Source organism: Schistocerca nitens, chromosome 8 (assembly GCF_023898315.1).
Source record: "Schistocerca nitens isolate TAMUIC-IGC-003100 chromosome 8, iqSchNite1.1, whole genome shotgun sequence".
In the NCBI taxonomy this organism is placed as follows: Eukaryota; Metazoa; Arthropoda; class Insecta; order Orthoptera; family Acrididae; genus Schistocerca; species Schistocerca nitens.
In genome coordinates this window covers 396,855,574-396,879,441 of record NC_064621.1, presented here as the reverse complement: position 1 = coordinate 396,879,441, position 23,868 = coordinate 396,855,574, and the positions used below count along the sequence as shown (strand labels likewise).

The 23,868-nt window shown below is 38.9% G+C and overlaps 1 protein-coding gene across 5 annotated transcripts in view; it reads right to left on the bottom strand.

Moving 5' to 3' along the window:
* Positions 1-23,868, bottom strand: part of LOC126198437 (uncharacterized) — a 111,798-nt gene that overhangs the window by 19,585 nt on the left and 68,345 nt on the right. For all 5 annotated transcript variants that reach the window (XM_049934752.1, XM_049934751.1, XM_049934755.1 and 2 more), the window contains 3 exons: positions 17,229-17,339; positions 3,214-3,386; positions 3,039-3,140 (listed from right to left, as the gene is read on the bottom strand). In XM_049934752.1, the coding sequence (XP_049790709.1) occupies positions 3,039-3,140; positions 3,214-3,386; positions 17,229-17,339 (386 nt within the window). The remainder of the gene's footprint in view (positions 1-3,038; positions 3,141-3,213; positions 3,387-17,228; positions 17,340-23,868) is intronic.

The following is a 23,868-nucleotide window of genomic DNA, read 5'->3' as shown; positions in this document are numbered from 1 at the left end:
AAAAATTACCTCGATAATTACTGAACGAACAGCTCTGTTCATGGAACAAAATATCTGGACTGAACTTAAATTTACCAAGACACAATAAACATAAAACTCAAAACAGAATTTTCTCTTGAAGCACAAGATTTTGCAATTCATTCCCCAAGCAGATTTAAGAGATCTCTAAATCAACCTTATTTAAGATGTTGTCAATGAGTACTTATAAATCAGTTCATTCTACGAGGGCATACTGAAAAATAATTCCCCTGAATTTTTCATCCTGTTCTCAAGATCGGTTGTGGTATTACATGTTATGCATATCGTTAGGTCAACTTTCCCACTTCACTGATATAAGTTCAATCCTCTGCGGCTAGAGGGATCTGAATTGTAGTTCGTAAAATGGCGATGTTTAATGTAACTATGTCAGTGTGTAAGAAACGGAGTACTGCAATCGAGCAAAGAAACAGTGTTGCTAACCTCATCATAGGTGACAGCCTCATCGCATGTGACAACGCTGGAAAGTAGATTGTATACGGCAATCAATGAGATTCAGTGGAATCGGGCTGATGAACTCGTCACAGAACATCACTGGATAACACACACAAAGCTTTTAGGCATGTGTGGCATAACAAAAGTGCTTGTACAGGTCATAATCACAGAAATGGAGCACAGAAAACTGCGTACAAGATAGGTGTCTCGAACGCTCAATCCCAACATGAAACAGAGGAGATTGGACAACATCTGTCAACAACTTCTTTTGCATTTTGAGCCTTTGGGTGATGGGTTCAACATTGTGACAGGTGATAAAAGCTGGTGTCACCATTTTGATTCCAAGAACAAGAAAGCTTCAATGGAGTTCCACCACAAAGGATCACCTACTCCAAAAAAATTCAAGACCATGCTGTTATCATGCAAAATCAAGCTCACAGTGTTCTGGGATTTCAAGGTGTGGTGCATATGGAAGTCATGCCTAAAGGCACCACCATAAATTCTAAGGCACTGCAAGACCATCAGAAAACTGAAAGCACAAATTCAAAGAGTTCGTTCACATATGGGGCACCCTCTCCTTCAGAATGACAATCCAAGACCATGCAAGAGCACTGCGATATCTGCACTAACCCAAAGTCCTGGTTTCACTGGCTTCGATCATCCTCCGTACAGTCCCAACATGGCACAATCCGATTTTCATTTGTTTCCAAAACTTACAGAACACCTTCAAGGAACTTCACTTTGTTAGTGATGAAGCAATGCAAGCAGAGGTGGGGTTGTGGCTCTGTCAACAAAGTCAAACATTCTACAGTGGCATTATCAATAAACTGGTATCACATTGGATGTTTTTGTCCCCATGGTCATAATGTTGAGAAATAAATATGTAGGCATGAAGAATAAAGATGTTGAATGTCAGTAAAGTTTGTTTTACTTCAAAAGCTTAAACGGCTTCAAATAAAAAATTCAGATGTATTACTTTTCAGCACGTTGTTGAAATGGTGCAGTGCAGTCCTCCTGATTTGCAGGACTAGTTACACAAGATTGAACAGATAGTTAACTGTGATCTTATAATAGGAAACATCCTGACATTAGTTTGAAGTAATTTATGGAAACCATGGAAAACAACCAAAATCAAGATGGTTATATAGAGATTGGAACCTTCATCATCACGGATACAAGGCCAGTCTGTTTAAAATAGTACAACATAATTTGGATTACCCGTTGTGTAGAATACTGTTTTGTGAAGAAGTTATTTAATAATTGGCCTACAAGTTTCAAAACTTGTGTAAAGAAACAAGACTCTCCACATCCAAAATTTTCTTCCTCAGCCTAGAAACAGTAGAATTTCAGTGCCACTCATAGATTATGGCTAGATCTTATGTCTCTCGTAACCTTGCTTCCTCTCAAAATGTTTAGTTTACCTTTGACTGCCCTCAAGTTAAACTACTACTACACTATGTGATCATAAGTATCTGGGCAACTGGCTGAAAATGACTTACAAGTTCATGGCATCCTTCATCAGTAATGCTGGAATTCAATATGGTGTTTACCCACACCCTGCCATCGGATCGCCACACTGTGTACATGATTCGTCACTCCACACAACATTTTTCCACTGTTCAATTGTCCAATGTTTACACTCCTTACACCAAGTGAGGTGTCGTTTGGCATTTCCCGGCGTGATATGCGACTTACAAGCAGCTGCTAGACCATGAAATCCAAGTTTTCTCACCTCCCGCCTATCTGTCATAGTACTTGCAGGGGATCCTGATGCAGTTTGGAATTCCTCTGTGATGGTCTGGATAGATGTCTACCTATTACACATTACGACCCTCTTCAACTGTCGGCGGTCTCTGTCAGTCAACAGGCGAGGTCGGCCTGTACACTTTTGTGCTGTACGTGTCCCTTCAAGTTTCCACTTCAATATCACATTGGAAACAGAGGACCTAGGGATGTTTAGGAGTGTGAAAATCTCGTGTACAGACATATGACGCAAGTGACATCCCAATCACCTGACCATGTTCGAAGTCCATGAGTTCCACGAAGCACCCCATTCTGTTCTCTCATGGTGTCTAGTGACTACAGAGGTCGCTGATATGGAGTACCTGGCAGCATGTAGCACCACAATGCACCTAATATGAAAAACATATGTTTTTGGGGTGTCCGGATACTTTTGATCACATAGTGTGTGTGTGTTTCACTACCACTACCTACTACAGCCGAAGACCTAGTAAACCCTATATTTTATCAAAAGCACTGAACCTCACAATTAGTGAAAATAAATTAGCTCTGCCAAAAAGGGGATACCAGAAACACAAGCTGTGGAAAAACATAATAGTCACGAGACTGATGCCTGCCTGAAATACTTTTATCCTCCAGCACCACTCCTTTCAGATCTCTTCAGATTGGAACTTAGTCTCTTACGATGTCAACTTCTTTTATCATTGCTACCTATGCCAACCATTCTTCCTTCCCCCTTCCTCCCTTGTTCCCTCTCAAAACAATAAAATGAATGAACGGAAAGAAAATTTAGAGCTAGGACTACATCAGCTGAAACTGTACTCTACCTTCTTAAGTTCCTCTTGAAAAGCCTCACTGCTTTCAATAAACTTCTTCTTCTTAGCTTCAAACTTCTCTTCAATTTGTTGAAGTTCTGCCTCTAATTTTTTCTAGAACAGATGTATCACATCAGATAACTATATGAAAATATGAAGACAGATTCTATGGAGTATTCACACATACCTGGTGCATTGTTAAGGACTGAACCTGTCGTTTTAGGACTTGCATGCGAGCTGTAGTGACAACAGAGCGTACATCAGGTACAACAGCATCAGAAAAAATTTCATTTATTAAGCGATGATTCCTAAGGTAGCGTGCATATGCTACATGTTTGACTGAGTACCCATCATCTTGATCTAAAAAAAAAAAAAGAAACAGATGTTTCAGAGTTTTCTTGTCTATACCTGATGAAACACTAATCATTTTATTTCTGATCAAAAAAGCAACAAAAAATTTAAAGTAAATGATTGAAAACTAAAACAGCATTATAAATAATACATCAAAATGAAGGTAGGAGGACTAATGGTTGTAATAATAAATAGATGAATATACGTGGTCCAGTCACATTACTGTGACCACCGCCTTTGTCTGAGGTCAATGTGCAATAAACACACACAGATGTCAGCACTAGCAGTTTATAACGAGTCACCCTCATGTGACTTACCGAACGAAAGCGCTGGCAGGTCGATAGACACACAAACAAACACAAACATACACACAAAATTCAAGCTTTCGCAACAAACTGTTGCCTCATCAGGAAAGAGGGAAGGAGAGGGAAAGACGAAAGGATGTGGGTTTTAAGGGAGAGGGTAAGGAGTCATTCCAATCCCGGGAGCGGAAAGACTTACCTTAGGGGGAAAAAAGGATGGGTATACACTCGCACACACACACATATCCATCCACACATATACAGACACAAGCAGACATATTTAAAGACAAAGAGTTTGGGCAGAGATGTCAGTCGAGGCAGAAGTGCAGAGGCAAAGATGTTGCTGAATGACAGGTGAGGTGTGAGTGGCGGCAACTTGAAATTAGCGGAGATTGAGGCCTGGTGGATAACGGGAAGAGAGGATATATTGAAGAGCAAGTTCCCATCTCCGGAGTTTGGATAGGTTGGTGTTAGTGGGAAGTATCCAGATAACCCGGACGGTGTAACACTGCGCCAAGATGTGCTGGCCGTGCACCAAGGCATGTTTAGCCACGGGGTGATCCTCATTACCAACAAACACTGTCTGTCTGTGTCCATTCATGCGAATGGACAGTTTGTTGCTGGTCATTCCCACATAGAATGCATCACAGTGTAGGCAGGTCAGTTGGTAGATCACGTGGGTGCTTTCACACGTGGCTCTGCGTTTGACTGTGTACACCTTCTGGGTTACAGGACTGGAGTAGGTGGTGGTGGGAGGGTGCATGGGACAGGTTTTACACCGGGGGCGGTTACAAGGGTAGGAGCCAGAGGGTAGGGAAGGTGGTTTGGGATTTCATAGGGATGAACTAAGAGGTTACGAAGGTTAGGTGGATGGCGGAAAGACACTCTTGGTGGAGTGGGGAGGATTTCATGAAGGATGGATCTCATTTCAGGGCAGGATTTGAGAAAGTCGTATCCCTGCTGGAGAGCCACATTCAGAATCTGATCCAGTCCCGGAAAGTATCCTGTCACAAGTGGGGCACTTTTGTGGTTCTTCTGTGGGAGGTTCTGGGTTTGAGAGGATGAGGAAGTGGCTCTGGTTATTTGTTTCTCTACCAGGTCGGGAGGGTAGTTGCGGGATGCGAAAGCTGTTGTCAGGTTGTTGGTGTAATGCTTCAGGGATTCCGGACTGGAGCGGATTCGTTTGCCACGAAGACCTAGGCTGTAGGGAAGGGACCGTTTGATGTGGAATGGGTGGCAGCTGTCGTAATGGAGGTATTGTTGCTTGTTGGTGGGTTTGATGTGGACGGACTTGTGAAACTGGCCATTGGACAGGTGGAGGTCAACATCAAGGAAAGTGGCATGGGATTTGGAGTAGGACCAGGTGAATCTGATGGAACCAAAGGAGTCGAGGTTGGAGAGGAAATTCTGGAGTTCTTCTTCACTGTGAGTCCAGATCATGAAGATGTCATCAATAAATCTGTACCAAACTTTGGGTTGGCAGGCCTGGGTAACCAAGAAGGCTTCCTCTAAGCGACCCATGAATAGGTTGGCGTACGAAGGGGCCATCCTGGTACCCATGGCTGTTCCCTTTAATTGTTGGTATGTCTGGCCTTCAAAAGTGAAGAAGTTGTGGGTCAGGATGAAGCTGGCTAAGGTAATGAGGAAAGAGGTTTTAGGTAGGGTGGCAGGTGATCGGCGTGAAAGGAAGTGCTCTATCGCAGCGAGGCCCTGGACGTGCGGGATATTTGTGTATAAGGAAGTGGCATCAATGGTTACAAGGATAGTTTCTGGGGGTAACGGATTGGGTAAGGATTCCAGGCGTTCGAGAAAGTGGTTGGTGTCTTTGATGAAGGATGGGAGACTGCATGTAATGGGTTGAAGGTGTTGATCTACGTAGGCAGAGATACGTTCTGTGGGGGCTTGGTAACCAGCTACAATGGGGCGGCCGGGATGATTGGGTTTGTGAATTTTAGGTAGAAGGTAGGGGTGCGGGGTGTCGGTGGGGTCAGGAGGTTGATGGAGTCAGGTGAAAGGTTTTGTAGGGGGCCTAAGGTTCTGAGGATTCCTTGAAGCTCCGCCTGGACATCAGGAATGGGATTACCTTGGCAAACTTTGTATGTAGTGTTGTCTGAAAGCTAACGCAGTCCCTCAGCCACATACTCCCGACGATCAAGTACCAAATATGTGTGGACGGATATATGTGTGTGTGTGCGAGTGTATACCTGTCCTTTTTTCCCCCTAAGGTAAATCTTTCCGCTCCCGGGATTGGAATTACTCCTTACCCTCTCCCTTAAAACCCACATCCTTTCGTCTTTCCGTCTCCTTCCCCTCTTTCCTGATGAGGCAACAGTTTGTTGCAAAAGCTTGAATTTTGTGTGTGTGTGTTTGTGTGTCTGTCGACCTGCCAGCACTTTCATTTGGTAAATCACATCATCTTTATGAAGGTGCTGGCAGGTCGACAGACACACAAACATACACTGTTTGTTTGTGTGTCTGTCGACCTGCCAGCACCTTCATTTGGTAAGTCACATCATCTTTGTTTTTAGATATATTTTTCCTACGTGGAATGTCCCCCCCCCCCCCCTCTCTCTCTCTCTCTCTCTCTCGAGGGAAACATTCCACGTAGGAAAAATTATTCTAAAAACATAGATGATGTGACTTACCAAATGAAAGTGCTGGCAGGTCGACTGCCAGCACTTTCATTTGGTAAGTCACATCATCTTTGTTTGCCATGTATGTTATTGATTCTTGCATAGGTTTTTTTTTAAATCTCAGCTGTTTCACTGAAAGAATTCATATGATTTTGTATACGATGTATCATATTTCAGGCTAAAATGTATAAGAAAAGAAATTAATGTGTTACAATCAATATGTACTAACAGTTAAAATTGCTCTTGTTTTAAAAATAATTGAAATTACAAAATTTGTGGCATACTTAAAATTCACATTATTAATTGCACAATCTAATGCTAATTATTAAACAGTGCTGTCTTTATCATAATGCAGAAGTGGAGCAATTACCTAACGTTCAAAACGGCATGATTATTGGTTTTTGGCCTAAGAGTGAAAGCATTTCCGAACTGGCTAAGTTTGGAAATAGTTTTTGTGCCGCCATGGTTAAAGTGTACCGTGGATGGCAAAATGGCACTAACCAAAACCAGTGCTGAAGCACCTGTGGTGCACCACATGCCATAGATGATGGGTGAACAACAACAGCTGCACAGACGTGTATGGGCAAATAGACCTGCAACTCCTGAGCAACTGATCGCTCAGACAAACCAAGGGGCAACAGTGTCTTCTCAACGCCCATTCAGTGGTTGCTGCTGTATATGGACCTCCACAGAATGCACCTGGATCATGCACCCATGTTGACTTCCGTTCGTCGGTGATGGAAGCCGGAATTTGCACATCAATATCACAACCAGACAGCACTGTGTAGCAACAGGTGGCTTTTTCCAATGAATCACATTTATTGCTCCATGGGACGAATAGTCATTGATGTGTACAACATGAAACGTGTGAAAGCAAACACCCAGCAACAGGAGGGAGCATTATGGTCTGGGGAGTGTTTTTGTGGCATTCTCCTTGTGATCTCATCATTCTGATCAGCAAAATAGATCAACAAAAGTATGCAACTATACTTGGAGACCATGTCCATACCTACATACAGTTTCTTTTTTCTTGGCATGGCAGTGTCTACCAGCAGCACAATGCAACATGTCACACAGCTTGCAGTGTACATGCATGGTTCAAAAAACACCCAGGTTGAGTTTACTGTACTATTCTGGCCACTAAGCTCCCCAGATTTAAACCCTATCAAAAATCTGTGGGGCCACATCGATTGGGGTGTTCGCGCTATGGATACTCAATCGCCAAACATAGCACAGATGGCCACAGCACTGGAGTTGGCATGGCTCCAGATCCCTGTTATTACCTTCCAGAACTTCACGGACTCTCTTCTCGCAGCAGTCCATACTAAATGGTGGTTATGCAGGCTTCTGATTGGCGGTCACATCGATGTGACTGGACAGTGTATTTCTTACACAGTTTCTCTTGTATTTGAGCATTCAATAAATACCATAGCACCATTTAGAACCAACCTGGCATGTCAAGATTCATCCAATGCGTGCACTTACTAAATTTGTGAGTTTATGCAAACACAATTAGCTAATAGTTGCCACTTCTGCATTTTAGCTGTGATAAGATCTCTCCTTTGACCTCGCAAGGTGGTGCAAAACATACTGTATGTTCTTGATGATTTATAACTTACTGCCATCAACAGGAAAAGTAGTAAAAAGGTACTGTGTGTAACTTTTATCAATTTAGCTCTTTTTAGCTGTACTGAAATACAAAATAATCATATTTCTGTAATCATGATTTTAAGATTAACAAAATATTACGATAATTTTTTCCCATGTTACTGAAACTTATCACAAGCAGAAATAGTATTCCAGTACATAGTTGACCAGGAACCATTGTCTGCTGCAATTTCTATATTTTCATTGTCAGTCTTTTCAGCAATGCAGTACATCATACACATGTCTTCTAAATATCCAGATTTTGCTGAAGCAATTGATGATATACAGTCAGTCAAATGCATTATCAATCAGAAATACTGCAAAGAAATATGGAATTCCATGAACTACCTTGGGAGACCTTATAACGGGAAGACAAATGGGAAAACACGAAAAAATGTTTGGGTAACAGCAAAACATTATCCTTACAGAAGTGGACAGAATGCAAAACTGTTCAGAAACAAATTTCCTGGAGAAGAGTGGGTGGACAGTTTCATTCATCAAAATGTCATGCTGTCAATGAGAATTTCCAGAAACATCTCTGCTAAGAGAGCAAAAGTATCAGTTTTAAACAGTCAGTGACAATTTATTTTATGTTGTATGAAGGAATTTTTATTTTCTCCGTTTTAAATTATTACTTTTTAAAAATATATATATATATTTCAGATTGACAAAGAACTATTTTGCACAGCTTGAAGAGACTCTAGAGGGTTATCACAGCCTCCTAACATTCTAGATCATGATGAAACCAATCTAGCTGAAGAACCTGGTAGGAAAGTTTGTATTTTCAAGCCACGAACCAAGTATCCAGAGAGAAGAATGAACCCTTCTAAATCAGCAACCACTATCAAGCTTGCTGGTGTAGCCAATGTCAAAGGCCTGCCAGCATATGTCATTTAGAAATTCGAACAGCTGTGGGATACCTGGGCACAAGGAGGACCTTCAAGAACCAGATATATGGAGTGAAAGCAGTGCTGGAAGACAATGTCTTCTCATTTTTCATTAGAGGTGCAGAAAATGTGTAAGAAGCACAAAATTAAATATACCTCCCTCTGAATGCCACAAATTTGCCGCAACCTCTAGACATGGCATTTTACAGACCTTTAAAATTGGATAGAGATCAATACTGACAAAATGGCACCAGAAAGCAAACAGAAGACAGACTTCAGTACCAAAAGACATTTTCCCTGCTCCTCTTAACAGAGACCATCAATCTAGATGCAGCTGCCAACTTAAAGTCTGGATTCTGAGCCTGTGCAATTTCCCATTTGAGTAAAAAAAAGTGCTTAATAAACTATTATTATGACAGTCTGGTATGGCAGTGTCTCCAGAATCTCTGTCCGCACTGGCACCGCTAAAATGAACCATAAAATTGTTCCAATTCATGACGTGAAAAATCACCAGGTGTCCGAAAAAGGCAAAGAAACAGGGAAACTGGGCCAAGAAGAAGTGTTCCCAGTGCCAGTAATGACTGCAGAATATCTTATCCAAATGAAGAAATCTCTCATCCAGTGTCAACTGAGAAACAAAGACATGTGGAAATATGTAAGATAATGCAGATGAGTAGGAAGAACAAACCTGTAATGTTCAGATACACTATTACTATTGTCCTGCTAGCCAACTTGTTTAAATATCTGGACGTAATGTTGCAAAGTGATATGAAATGGAACAAGCATGTGAGAACTGTGGTAGGAAACGCAAATGATCGACTTTGGTTTATTGAGAGAATATTAGGAAACTGGTTCACCTGTAAAAGGAGACTGCATATAGAACACTGGCATGACCTATTCTTGAGTACTGCTTCAGTTTTTGGGATCTGTAACAGATCAAATTGAAAAAAGACATCAAAGCAATTCAGAAGTGAGCTGCTAGATTCGTTACCAGTAAGTCTGAAGACGGTCACGGAGACGGAGATGCTTCAGGATCTGAAATGCGAATTCCTGTAGGGAAGGTGATGTTCCTTTCAAGAAACACTATTTTGAAGCTGACTGCCAAATGATTCCACTGTCGCCAACATACATTGCATGTAAGAACCACAAAAAAATTAAGATACAAGAAATTAGGGCTCATATGGAGGCGACATATGGACAGTCATTTTTTTCCCTTGTTCTATTTGCGAGTGGAACAGGGGAGGAAATGACTAACAGTGGTACAGAGTACCCTCCACGACACACCGCATGCTGGCTTGCGGAGTGTCATGTAGATGTAGAAGCAGAAGAGAAGTCATGGAAACTAACACAAAAATAAAATAGTCAGAATGTCAGGATCCTAGTGATGGGGATGAAGACAGGCAGTAATCCACTAAAGATTCATCATATGAATGGGTTGAAGAGAAAGTAACAATTTTTATGACCCTTTCAGATTCCTGTTCAAATATCCTGAGACAGCGGATGTGAGTCTTGTTGACTATGATCAAATAGAAAGACAACTTCAGCTTCTGTTTCTTTGGAGAGAAAAAGGGAGTTTTAAAATTTGTTGCAAATTTCCACGACTATGATATTAACTAGGAGCTCACATAGAGGTAAACCATATTTACTATATTTTTAGGGCCATTGTATTAATTATTTCAGTAAAAACTTTGATAATATTGTGTGTAAGTTGACAATATTTTATGTCTGAGAATTGAATAAATTTAAATTCATGAGCATGAATGTTTATAATGTATGCTCTTAAAACGTCTTGCAGTCCACATATTCCGATCCTAAAATTCCTATTTAAAAAATTAAGAAATAAATAAATACAAATAAATAACAATATAATCCAATAGGGACGCCAATATCGATTGGAATGTGTGTGAATATTCATAAAGTGGTAGTCAACTTAACACTGAATCCTGGGGTGAATCAACTGGTGCTTAAAATGTTTCCTCAGCGACCATTGAAGATGATAAAAAGAAAATGACAGGAAACAGTCCTTTTGTTGTGAGCTACAAGATACTATTTCCAGAGAAAATGGAGACCACTTTGTCTTTCAAGTAGCGTCAAAAATATGAACAAAGCGATTAACTCTAGAAGACCTAGTGGTACAGAATTTGAGAAAAATTTTGAAAATTAAGATTCCTTTAAACAAAAAACTATAATTTATCTTACATTTGCAATACTATGGATGGGCATCTAACAGTGATACACCTATGTGATTTGTTTAATTGTAAGTATTTGTCTGTGTGATTTACTCTTGTAATTTTAAACTTCCCACAAACAGCCATTGCTGAAATTCCCTGTGATTCACAGCCAAAGAATAACACACACACATATGTGAAAAGATCATTTGTGACACCAACTGAAGTAATATCTGCAGCTAAGTACCACTTGATTAAATTACTGCTAGAACTCTTGACAATCATGAACTGCTGAACAATTTAGGCCAAGAAAAACATGTTGGCATTTCAGAAAATTAATCATACAGTTTTGCTTTAAAACCCACAGAGATGACAGCACACTTATGCTCTGGCAATACCACAATTTTGCCATGAATTTATTTTTCATGGAGGTTCTTAATTCCTCCTAAAAGTTAAAACTCAAAATCAAGGGAAAAAATTTTCCCGAATCTAAGCCGCACCTGAAATTTGAGACTCGAAATTCAAGGGGAGACAAAAGTTTTAGACCGCACCTCGAAATCGAAACAAAGTTGGTCCATTGTAACATGAAACACAACTGAGGTTGAATGGATGAAGATACAGCTACAGTAGTTTGGTTCGAGTCTTAAGATTAACAGTTAAGCCTTACCAAGTAGCCATTGCTATGTGTCAGGTGCTCCGTTCATATTTATACAGGTACCCTTCCTTTTTCATGTGCTTCGTCTGGTTTGAATCAATTGCTTATTTTACTTTGATCTGATAAGAGCTGTTCTCTTTGTTACAGGTGTTTACGTCACCCTATGCTGAAAATGCATTATTGTACTGAGCCATGCATTGTTTGTCGCTTTCTGATAATGAGTGTTTACAACCTGTCGTCGCTTGCAGCATGGCTTGCTTTTGTGTGTGCTACTGCGGATTACAATAAAAAAGATAGGAATTGTCTCATAAGCAAAACAATGGCAATAGACTGCTATTTGTTGTTACTTACACTGCTGCTTTCTTTGATAATGATCAACAAGAACCAAATAATAAGACAGCGTATGATAGAAGATGTTCTGAACAAGAGTTTAGCAAAAATTTTTATCCATTTGAAAATCTTTGCAGACGCCTCTTTAGTACATTACATTCTGAATTAGATTCATCTTAGATTTAAAAATCTAGTCAGTTGCCGTGCTTCATTTCTGACTGTGTCACTATTCAGCTTAAGAATAATACGAATATAAACATGACACGATATGTATATTCTTCCGCTTTTGCTGTTGTCTCACTCTAGTTTCGTAGTTTATTGGGCAGACAGGATTTAAATGCGATAGCAGCAAACACGAAAGAATACATGGCATAATGTTTACATTCTTCTACCTTTTCTTTCAATTTATTTACTGACACAGAGGTTTTGGCGCCAGTATTTATCTTTGCGCCTGGAAAGCATGTCTGTGTAGCGCTACATATATTCGATGGCAGAAGTTAGTTGTGGCGGCACCTACCAACATTTTTCAGAACTTCCGCTTACTTTCACTTGATTCCAAGCCACGTATTCTCGGGAGAAGAGAGTGCAGTAGAACATGCAAACTGCACTCTAACACCAAATTACACTAAAGAAAAATGTGTATTTCATTAGTGTGGAATGCTTTCAACTTCTTTAGTATGCCGAAATGTGATACAAATCTGTGAGAGTTTTAATACACCACCACCACCACCACCACCGCCGCCGCCGCCACCACCAAAACAACAACGAGTTCATTACTAAATTATTTTTCCAGGAACAGCAGAGCATGCATGAGGGCTTTCAAAAACTAAGGTGACTTCAAATTGCACAGGCAATGTACATTTGATTATTGATCTTTTTTTTTTTTTTGTTATGTTGGTACACACGTCCCGAACATATGTTCACAGTTTCAAGTGTACAACATATTTCGTTTGTTTTTGACAGTTAGAAAGGTCAGACGTGTTTTAGTGTACTCTGCTATTTTTGATTATTATTTAAAAAAAAAATTTGAGCAAAGAATTTGCATCAAATTTTGTGCGAATAATGGAATCAAGTACTCTAAAACACCTGAAATGTTGACAATGGCATATGGTGAGTTTGCTCTAAAAAATAAAAAAAAAACGTTTACACGTGGTACAAGCTCTTCCAAGATGGCCGAGAAGATGCAAATGACAAACCTTGCTCTGAACATACCAGCACATCAACAACAGATGATAATGTTGAAGCTGTGAAAAAAATTGTTTTGGAAAATAGTCGAATTAATGTAGGAGAAGTTGCTGAGGATGTTGGCATATCGGTCTGCTCATGTCATGCAATTTTTTCAGACGTTTTGGGCATGAAATGTGTGTCAGCGAACTTTGTTCCAAAACTTCTCAACTTTAATCAAAAGAACCGTCCTATGATCACTGCTCAGGAGCTTTTCAATGACGTCAATAATGATCCTGATTTGCTCAAAATGGTCATAACTGGTGACGAAACATGAGTTTATGGTTATCATGTCGAAACCAAAGGCCAGTTGTCCCAATGGAAGCATCCAAGAGAGCCAAGACCGAAAAAGCATGCCAAGTTCGATCAAATGTCAAAAGTTTTGCTCACTGTTTTTTTCAATTACCATGGCGTAGTGCATCATGAATTTCTGGCTCAAGGTTTTACGATCAATAATAAGTATTACCCTGAAGTTCCGTGCTGCTCGCGAGAAGCAATACGCAAAAAAAAGTCAGGAATTGTGGAAAAACAATTCACGACTTTTGCACCTGCTTATTCATCATTGCTTGAGAGAGATTTTTTGGCCAAAAACAACACAACAATCATGCCTCAGACACCATATTCACCATATTTGGCCCCCTGTGACTTGTTTCTGTTCCCAAAACTGAAGAGACCTGTGAAAGGACAAAGATTTTCAGTGATTTATGAAATAAAAACTGCATCGCTGGAAGTACTCAAGACTGTACCAAAATGTGCTCATGAGAAGTGTTTTCGAGGATTGAAAGAAGTGTTGGCCAAGTGTACTGTATCTGAGGGGGATTACTTTCAAGGGGACAACATGAATATTGATGAATAAATAAATTTTTTTTTATAAAAATATAAAGTCACCTTACTTTTTGAATACACCTCGTATGTTTCATATGGTGAAACATCAGAAAGAAGTTTCTTGCTTATAAATTAATTTAACTGAATAACCAAAAATTTTAACTTATCTGATAACTGGGTGTTAGGCAAAAGCCGTTAAATGTACTTAGAGCAATATTCAGGTGAACAACTCCCTGTGTAACATCGTATTTCTATACTTCTTCCATGTATCAGGTGCAAGTGCTTACATTAGAATGAATGAAATTCCGGAGACACCACGGGAAGGTTTCAAAAATCTAGCGAATACACGGAGACGTGCATCTTGTGTAAATTTTAACCAAAAAATGTTACATAATGGACAATCTTTGATTTGTGATTGTCAGATAGAAGCTATGTGCTATGTGGCATCCAGTGCTTCTCTCTGGACACTGCAAATAAACTATGAAGGAAATGAAATAATGCAGTCTGATGTTAATTACCTGACTAGATGAACATGTATCGAATTCAGTATGACAGTAATGGAGTCTATTGCTGAAAGTCAGCCATTTTCTGAATTAATGGAGGAAGTCAAAATACATTAAATATGAACATTAATTACTGATGTATAAGAAGAGTATGGAAAAATACATCATTGCTTAATATGAAAAGGTGATAATGATTTCTTTTTTTCAAGTGATACTGTGTACATGAATTCTGAGGTGGTGCCCATTCAGACAGGTGGACTTTGGTACAAAATCCACAAGCCTCCACACAGTCAGAACACCGCTGGGAGAAATTCTGTTCACCGCAAAAGTGTTTTCCTTCTTTTTGAGATTTTTCTTGGATGGATGATACAACCAGATTTCAGTCTCGAGTGGTGTCATTGCACAGACCACTTCCAAACATTCTGTAACAAGGAATCTAATTACTTTTGGAGTTATAGCCTACGACAAACTTAGTTGTGGAACATCGGGCATCAAAAGAATAATTTTGCAGAGTTTCAGAGAGCAATTACTAGATAGATGTGCCTCTTAATGAATGCACTGATAATTACAAGGAAATTACCTGAATACTTAGGACATTATCTCTAATATTGCTAGCATATTCCAGATAACAATGAACAAATAACTTCAATTAAATTCCTCAGAACAAATTAATCAAACAAATTCACACACACACACACACACACACACACACACACACACACACACACTCCCCTCGCTCACCTAATACTGTACTAGAGAAACAAGCCTTCATGGCTGTAACAACTGCCACCCACTTTCTTAATAATAATAATTATTATTATTATTAAACAATAATTATTATTTTTTAACAATAATAATGTCAATAATGATAAACACTACCATCCCAAGTGATAGGAGGATCGACGAGGAAGAACTTAAACTTGCTTTATTACATGACTTGAAAATCAAACGACAGCAATTCTGGTGCAAAACAGTGGAAGTGTCCCATTGGTTTGATACACTGGGAGCTGTGTTGATCTTAGTGGACACTTGAAAACAATTGGCATGGATAAAATATCCATTTGCCAACTACAAAAAGCCACTTTATTGGAATTTGCACGAATTATCCGCTGATACACCACACAGTCTTAGACATTAGGGAAGTGGCCAAATACTGATAAAATATGAAAACCAGCATACTGAACTCATTTGCTGCACTTACTGTAGTATAATAATAATAATAATAATAATAATAATAATAATAATAATAATAATACTTTGATGAAGGACTCATCCGAAAGCTGGTAATGTTCTGTCTTATTTATGTACCTGTCAATGACTCAGTACCTGAATTGCTCTGTGAGTTGTTGCCATCCCTCCTTAAATTATCTATGAAAATATTGGTGTTACAGATGACCCTCATGAAGACCAATAACAATTAGAAAAATTTTCATGCAAATAAACTGTGTCAGTTATCTCTATAATTCCAGTTTTGCATGAAATATAGTATCATCTATCTGAACTATAGTCAGATCCACGAATGACGGCAGTTCGTGCAGGTCGAGACAAGGATGGGGAATGCAATGTTGCCGGTTCCAAGCGACAGTTGAGGTACACGCATACGCATGCTTTGCACTTTATGTAAGTGTGCATCCTGCAACTTATTATGTCTCTCACTTGCTTGTGTAGAATTTGTCGCCTACTGTCACCATCAGCCATGACAACTCGCAACAAATTGGGTAAAAATTCACTAAATAACTAACTGTCATCACGTTAAATAGTTGCACTGCATACAACACTCAAAGCACAGCGCTCAGAACACTGCTGTATGCTCCTTGGCTGTCGGAGAATGCGTGACATAGGTGCGCAGAATGATCCTAAACTTTACCACCGTCGTTCGTGACTGCAACTATAGCTAGAAATGCCATCACATGGACACTTAATGAGAGTTTATACAAATTCTGAAATGTAATACAGTTGAAAATAATCAGTTTTGGAAAGTATAACTGGATAGATAAAAAATGTACTCAACCAACTGATGGTAGGAGAAAATACACAAGTTAAGGAAATGTCAAGCTTTGTACCAATGGCTCCTTATTCTGGCACATGGATCGAAGGGGATGAACAGGAGTGAAAGAGAAGGACTGGCAAGGTATACAAAATGGGAAGGGTTACAGAAACATTACACATAACTCCAGGTCAGGGGACACTTGCTGATAACTCTCGCCTTACTCGAGATTCATGTGACTTTTCCGTAACTCTTCTGATTTCCTAAACCTCGACAGTTCTTTTATCTTCATCCCTCTTATTTTCCCTTAACACTTCTGCCAGGAGCAGCAGCAGCCACTGGTTTTGAAAGCTTGCAAATTTCCTTAACTTTTATGTGTGTTTTCTCTTGACCATATCCAATTATATTTTTTAAAAATATTGTTGGATATTTTTTGAAGCACAGGGGTTGTAGAAGCACTAGGCAAAGCATAATGTTCCAAATGTTAAAAAATGTTCCAAATAACAAAACCTGTTTTTTCAGATCCTTTCGACACTGTTACCCATTCCCGATAAAATTCTTCATCCAATAATTATTTTAAACATTTCCACTTAATTCATAAATATGATGATAAAAAATCAAGGAAGATAGTCAAAATATCTTGGATCATCACAATGGATGAACTTGAACAATATCAGTTCTATAATATACCTTCTTCATCTTCTGCTGGTTGAATATCAATGCGCCTGTCAGCGGCAGTTTGTTTTGCCTGCCCGCCTGGCGTTCGTTCATGTGTCTCTCTTTCTTCTGCTGCTTGCTGGGCTGCAATTACATAATAAAATATTTTGTTCATTGCCAGTTACAAAATATAGGTTTACTAATTTAACCATTTAAAGATATACCTGCTTAAGATGCAAGGCAGGGGAAAAACACTGAAAGTTACATTACGATAAAGAACATTTCATTAGCTATAAAAACAGAATTATTATGGCACTCTGGAATAACATTATTAATATGTATCTTTACTAAGATATCATTAAACTGATGACAAGAAAACTAAACTTTCTGGGGCTAATTCAATTTATTTGTATGTAACTGTTGTATTCAAAATGACTGATTGGCAGAGACCTTTCGAACAGCACTAACTAAGCAAAAAAGACAGTTATTGGTCATAATAGATATGTTTTATGCTATAAATGTATGCCACTGAGGGTAATGAATCTTTTATGAGTATCTTGTTTAGGATATGAATTGAATAATTTTTCCACAGCTGCTGATCATTCCTCTGACAAATATTGTCAGTTAAAGAGACGTACAATGTGAATGAGACTATAATACTATGAGTAGTACTTGTGACTTCTGAACTGTTGTTATTTGTGTTTGTTATGTTGCATTTTCTGAAATCCAGCAGTGGAAATATTTCCAGGATTAACAAATACGAAAAATAAACTCTGGCAAGCATACAGACAGTTTCAATTATTTTGAATGAAGGTTATTCACAGCATGTACAGAATGATTACAATTTTCATGTGACATTTTTTATGTCACATACAACTGTTCCGCGCAGAATCATAACATTTTACATTTTGAAGCAGAGTGAAAGACACACTTTCATATCAAATGTCTTATGCAGTTCAATAAGCACTCTCATGATGCATTTATCCAGTTGACTTTTTCTTTTAACTATGTATGGCTAAGGACTTGTCACTTAAAAAAAAAAAAAAAAAAAAAAAAAACAAACAAACAAACATTATCTGCAAGATGATTTACTGTTATTCTGAAACTCTGCTTATAATGTGTGACAAAAATCACAACTGTAGTGTATGAGATGTGCAGAGAAGAAGTCATACCTGAAAAACACCAGTGAAATCTGCAATACACGATATCTGATTATTAGTGAATCACACTCTTTGTAGAGTACAACAGCTGAAATAATCATCAAAGTACAGAGCAACAGTCCTTAAAAACTTTCAGGAATATATTAGTGCAAGAACATAACCACCAAAGATAGCAGGAGTATTAGACAATGATTCTTGTCCATAAATCCTCATCAGTGTAAATGAGAAGTGGCAAATCTGTATCTTAAATTTATTTGTTGATTCTCTAACTGTTTTGGCATTTTGGATGTTTTGCTAAATATCTGCCACAGATAAAATCAATTGAACCTTTAATTTTTCATATGAATTAGTATTTGAGTTGAAGACAATTGTGTCTCAGGCTGTTTCTATATGATACTTTTTATGTGTCATACTGAAGAGACTGCAGAAGTCTACATGCAATTGTAAGTAAACAATATCTACACATGATAATTTAAATAATTTACTGCTTAAAACATGGAATTATTGTACGACACAGATACCAGGTAATATAAATTATGCAACACAGCATGCCAAGAAACCACACAGCAAACAAAATTGTTACAACTGTATATATCCAAACAGAGTGAAACTAGTTAACCTTAATAGATACCACAAAAATTAGGAAGTGAAGGTTTCCAAAAATTATGCACTACCATACAGCCAAAACAATTCTGTTTTGCACAGATTGCCTGACAACAAAAAGTTACTAACTTCTGTATTTCATTGCACTGAATTTTATGATTAGGCAAAAATGTGGATTAGGTACACAAAACAGAGAAAGCTGTTAGCTTATTAAACAGTACATAAGCAGCAAGTAGCTTACAATTTCAAGCACATTATGTTCAATAATACTTTTAATTTCTACACCCAAACCACATTACTTTAAAAAGAACTGAATGATGAAGGATATGTCAATGAAAAGAATTTTCTTCTAAAAGAGAAAGCCAGTATGAAACTATTGGTAACTTAGTGTATATTTTATTTGTGCAAGAGAATCACTTATTCTCAAACCTCAAAATTATTTCTATATAAAAGATAACACCAATGATCTACTTTTTTGGCAACTAAGTAATATTCGTTATTACTGAGATTTGATTTACAATGTACGACATATACCAGTAATAAACTAAAGAGTCAGGGAATGGAGGTGGGTGGGGATTGTTCTAGTTTTCAATCCTGGAACTTAATGCATTGCCACTACGTTATCAAGTCTTCTAAACTAAAACGTTTTTCCCACTAGGGGAAGCAATATTACTAACTCTGTGCAAATGGGCACACTACTTGTCTCATATTGAAACCAGTGCTCAATTATGATCCGATCACAATGTTTAAATATATTATATCTAAAAACACAGCTGATGTGACCTACCGAACGAAAGTGCTGGCAGGTCGATAGACACACAAACACACACAAACATACACACAAAATTCAAGCTTTCGCAACAAACTGTTGCCTCGTCAGGAAAGAGGGAAGGAGAGGGAAAGACGAAAGGATGTGGGTTTTAAGGGAGAGGGTAAGGAATCATTCCAATCCCGGGAGCGGAAAGACTTACCTTAGGGGGAAAAAAGAAAATGTATACACTCGCGCGCGCGCACACACACACACACACACACACACACACACACACACACACACACACACACATCCATCCGCACATACACAGACACAAGCAGACATGTCGGCTTGTGTCTGTGTATGTGTGGATGGATGTGTGTGTGTGTGTGTGTGTGTGTGTGTGTGTGTGTGTGTGTGTGTGTGCGCGCGCGAGTGTATACCTGTCCTTTTTTCTGTTTTTCCTTTTTTCCCCCTTAGGTAAGTCTTTCCACTCCCGAGATTGGAATGACTCCTTACCCTCTCCCTTAAAACCCACATCCTTTCGTCTTTCCCTCTCCTTCCCTCTTTCCTGACGAGGCAACAGTTTGTTGCGAAAGCTTGAATTTTGTGTGTATGTTTGTGTTTGTTTGTGTGTCTATCGACCTGCCAGCACTTTCGTTCGGTAAGTCACATCAGCTGTGTTTTTAGATATATTTTTCCCACGTGGAATGTTTCCCTCTATTATATGTTTAAATATATTGTATGATATGGTGAAAGCCATACATTTTTGCACAGCACAAACTACATGTCATCTAAAGTCCATGAAAGTGTGTTCTGCACAAGTCTATTATTTAACTGTTTAAGGGAAAAAATGTGGAAAACAATTTTTTCTGCAAATTTCAACAAGTTGCATTTTCTTCACAGCCTCCTTGCGACTCTTCCTAATGTTAACCTATTCGAAACCTATGAAGTGACTCACCTACAATCCAAATGCGTAGGGAACAATGGACACTATCTATTAACGGGTTTGATTCCCAGCTGGATTGAAGATTCTCTCTGCCTGGGGACGTGTGTGTGTGTGTGTGTGTGTTTTATCATCATTCATGGCAGTGGCTAGATTGGACTGTGTAAAAAACAAAAAAAATTGGGCTGCGTAAATGTTGGGGGCTTTGTACGGGCGTTGATGACTGCGCAGTTGAGAGCCCCACAAACCAAACAAACAAATTACCTATTAAAAAAATATCTTGCCAAATATCCACTAAAATACTTGCTTGTTACAAAAACAAGACTGCTTCTATTATTCAGAAATTATCTAGTGTGGTGTTTAAGTTCATGGCTTTTTCAATCCTTAATTGCGCCCCGAGATGTGCCACGTTTCACAATACCAGTTACGCAGCTGAAAAACAATTCAATGCAGAAAGTATCTTATGACTAGTCAGAAGGAGAAATGCATTCTCAAGGAATACAGAGGGCAAATAACATTTTGAACAGAGAAATGAACACACACAGTTGTCTGTGATCTCAAACGGACATCTGTTTGAAGACAACCACCAATAATGGAAAACACTTGGGATGTACACAAATTTGCATACTTTATACATGACATTTTCTGGCAGCACTGTCACCGAGACAACTGATTCCGGTTACACTTGTCACAGTGTAAACCACATTGTCTGAAGCCAAAGAACACTTGCACAATTGTATGGTAAGACAAATAGTTCTTAAGCAATGATGAAGTGTAGCTTTCATTCTGACAATTACAACACTGAATTAGTACACATATCCAGTTATACCCATCTGCATAATTTTCTTTGGGGGACGGTGGTGAGGAAAAGGGGATTGTTAGTTAATTCAGAAAGACTACTGTTTTGTTTCATTAGCAACAATATTACATAATGTTTTCTGAACAAGATCATTGCACCTGTTGAATGACACCCTGATTGTGCTCTAGTAATCAATTAGCTGCACAAATGGCTATTAACAGTATTGCAGGAGGGGATGGAAGGTGTAACAATGTGGAATGTATTAAGGTAAAAAGACATGTTTTCATTATATTGGTACACACTGCAGAATGGTTAGGTGTCATGATAATCAGCAGAATAGTTGTGTTTAGGCACATATTTAAAGTAAGTGTGATTCACTAATGTATCAACCAAAGGACTCTGCCATAAATATATATTTTTTTAAAATCTATTTTGTGTGGGTGATTGTCATAGGAAATTTGCTGGAGTTTTGTAAGTGTGTGCTCCTTAATTTTAAATAGTTAGTAAATGGCTGAGTGACTGAATTTATTCATACTGTATTCATATTGAAGGTGATTCTTATGATTGCTTCGAACTTGCAACCACCGATGACAATGTGTAAAAATGTGCAACACAATACTGGGTTATTGGCAATTAGAAGTTTATGAAAGAATATATCAGACATTTCAGAAGAAAGACTATGGCATTTTCTATACAAAAGAATTAACTGTGAGGAGCTTTCTGCAAGAAGGATCCTCGACATATCTAGTTGGCAAACACTTCATGAGCAAGATGATGATTCCCACTTCAATAATTCCACTTCTTAAAGGGAGTTTGCATACTCTCTGTGCTGCTCTCAAAACATTCCTGCCAAAGTGCCAAAGAAAAAACTGACATTAACTACATCCCTGGAAGTGAGAGCAGGCACATGTTATTCGAAAGAGGAAGGGGAGGAGGTTAGTTCACTTGTGGTCACAGTTATTTGATTTCGTCACTCTCTCAATAAAGAATCAAAGGATCTGTTCTCAGAGGGCCTAGTTCCTTTGTGGCTAACTTTTCCTGGTAGTTTACTTTTCTGTTCCCAGAATAAGACTTTCACTCTGCAGTGGAGTGTGCACTGAAATGAAACTTCCTGGAAGATTAAACTGTGCGCTGGACTGATACTTACACTCGGGACCTTTGCCTTTCACAGGCAAGTGCCGTCTGAGCTACCCAAGCAAGACTCATGACCCGTCCTCATCGCTACACTTTGCTGTTAGCATTTAAAATAGATTCAACATAGTTCAGTTTTACACTGCACATGAAAGAGAATTACCGAACAGTAAACAACCAACTCAAAACACAAAGTGCAATTTGTGGAAATGATTAAACTCAAGCAGTAATGTCTACCAACATGGTCACTTAACTAGAATACAAATGAGGCACTAAGATCCATAAGGGCCTGAAGCACACGACCGCCGATCCCACATTTAAGTGAATATCAGAGAAACCAGTGATACAGCTATTCGTGAATATTCATATAATTTGTGCCTACATCACAGATAAACCTGACTCACCATAAGATAAACAGATTTCAAAAACATGAATAAATGCTACAGTCCCACAATCGATGGCGATGTACTATAGGCCCTTACTATTGTCAGCACACCAAATGGATTATTGTATGACAAAATTCAAAACTTAATATACTATAACTCATTTAGAAAGCCACAAAATAGGTTTACTGTCAGTACAACTTTAACATACAGGGGGAGAAAAATTGTGTCATGAATTTCTAACCCTGGATACCTGGTGCCAGTAGGAAGCAAAATAACTAATGTTGTGTAGGTTAACAACGCACAATTTTTAAATTACAGAAACTTGGCGCCATGCGCTACGATTGGCCGTGGTATTCCCTGTTGCTGGATGCTCAGGACAATGCATGACCGTGAATGCTTTGCCTGCTAGAGATAGCGATGTACCAAAGGTGGCCCACATGCTCGGTGGTAGCGTGCCAGCCTTCCACTCTGGAGGCGAATCAGACAGGGTCCCAACACATCCATTGTAGTTTCATGATAATAAGTATCGGGAACAAACCCAGCAATAGCGGTTAGTTTGCTTACAAAAAGCCTTTAACAAATTGTGTCAGCCCTGAAAAGGGGCTTTTTTTCACTAGGACATTGATCCATTAATTCCTCTTTGTTTGTAGGTGGTTCGCATCCGGGTGGGTGAGGTCTGGTGATCATGGGGGCCATGTCCTATGAGCACCTCTGCCAATTACCCGGCCACGGAAGAGTTCATTTAAATATCCACGCACAGCACAACTGTTACGTGCATGCACCCCATCATGCTGCAACGACATGAGGTACCGTCAGGAACTCGTGCAAAACGTCACAGAAACCACCGGTGAAACCCTAGCCTATGTTCATAGTCCACCGCAGGATTTAGGAACTAAA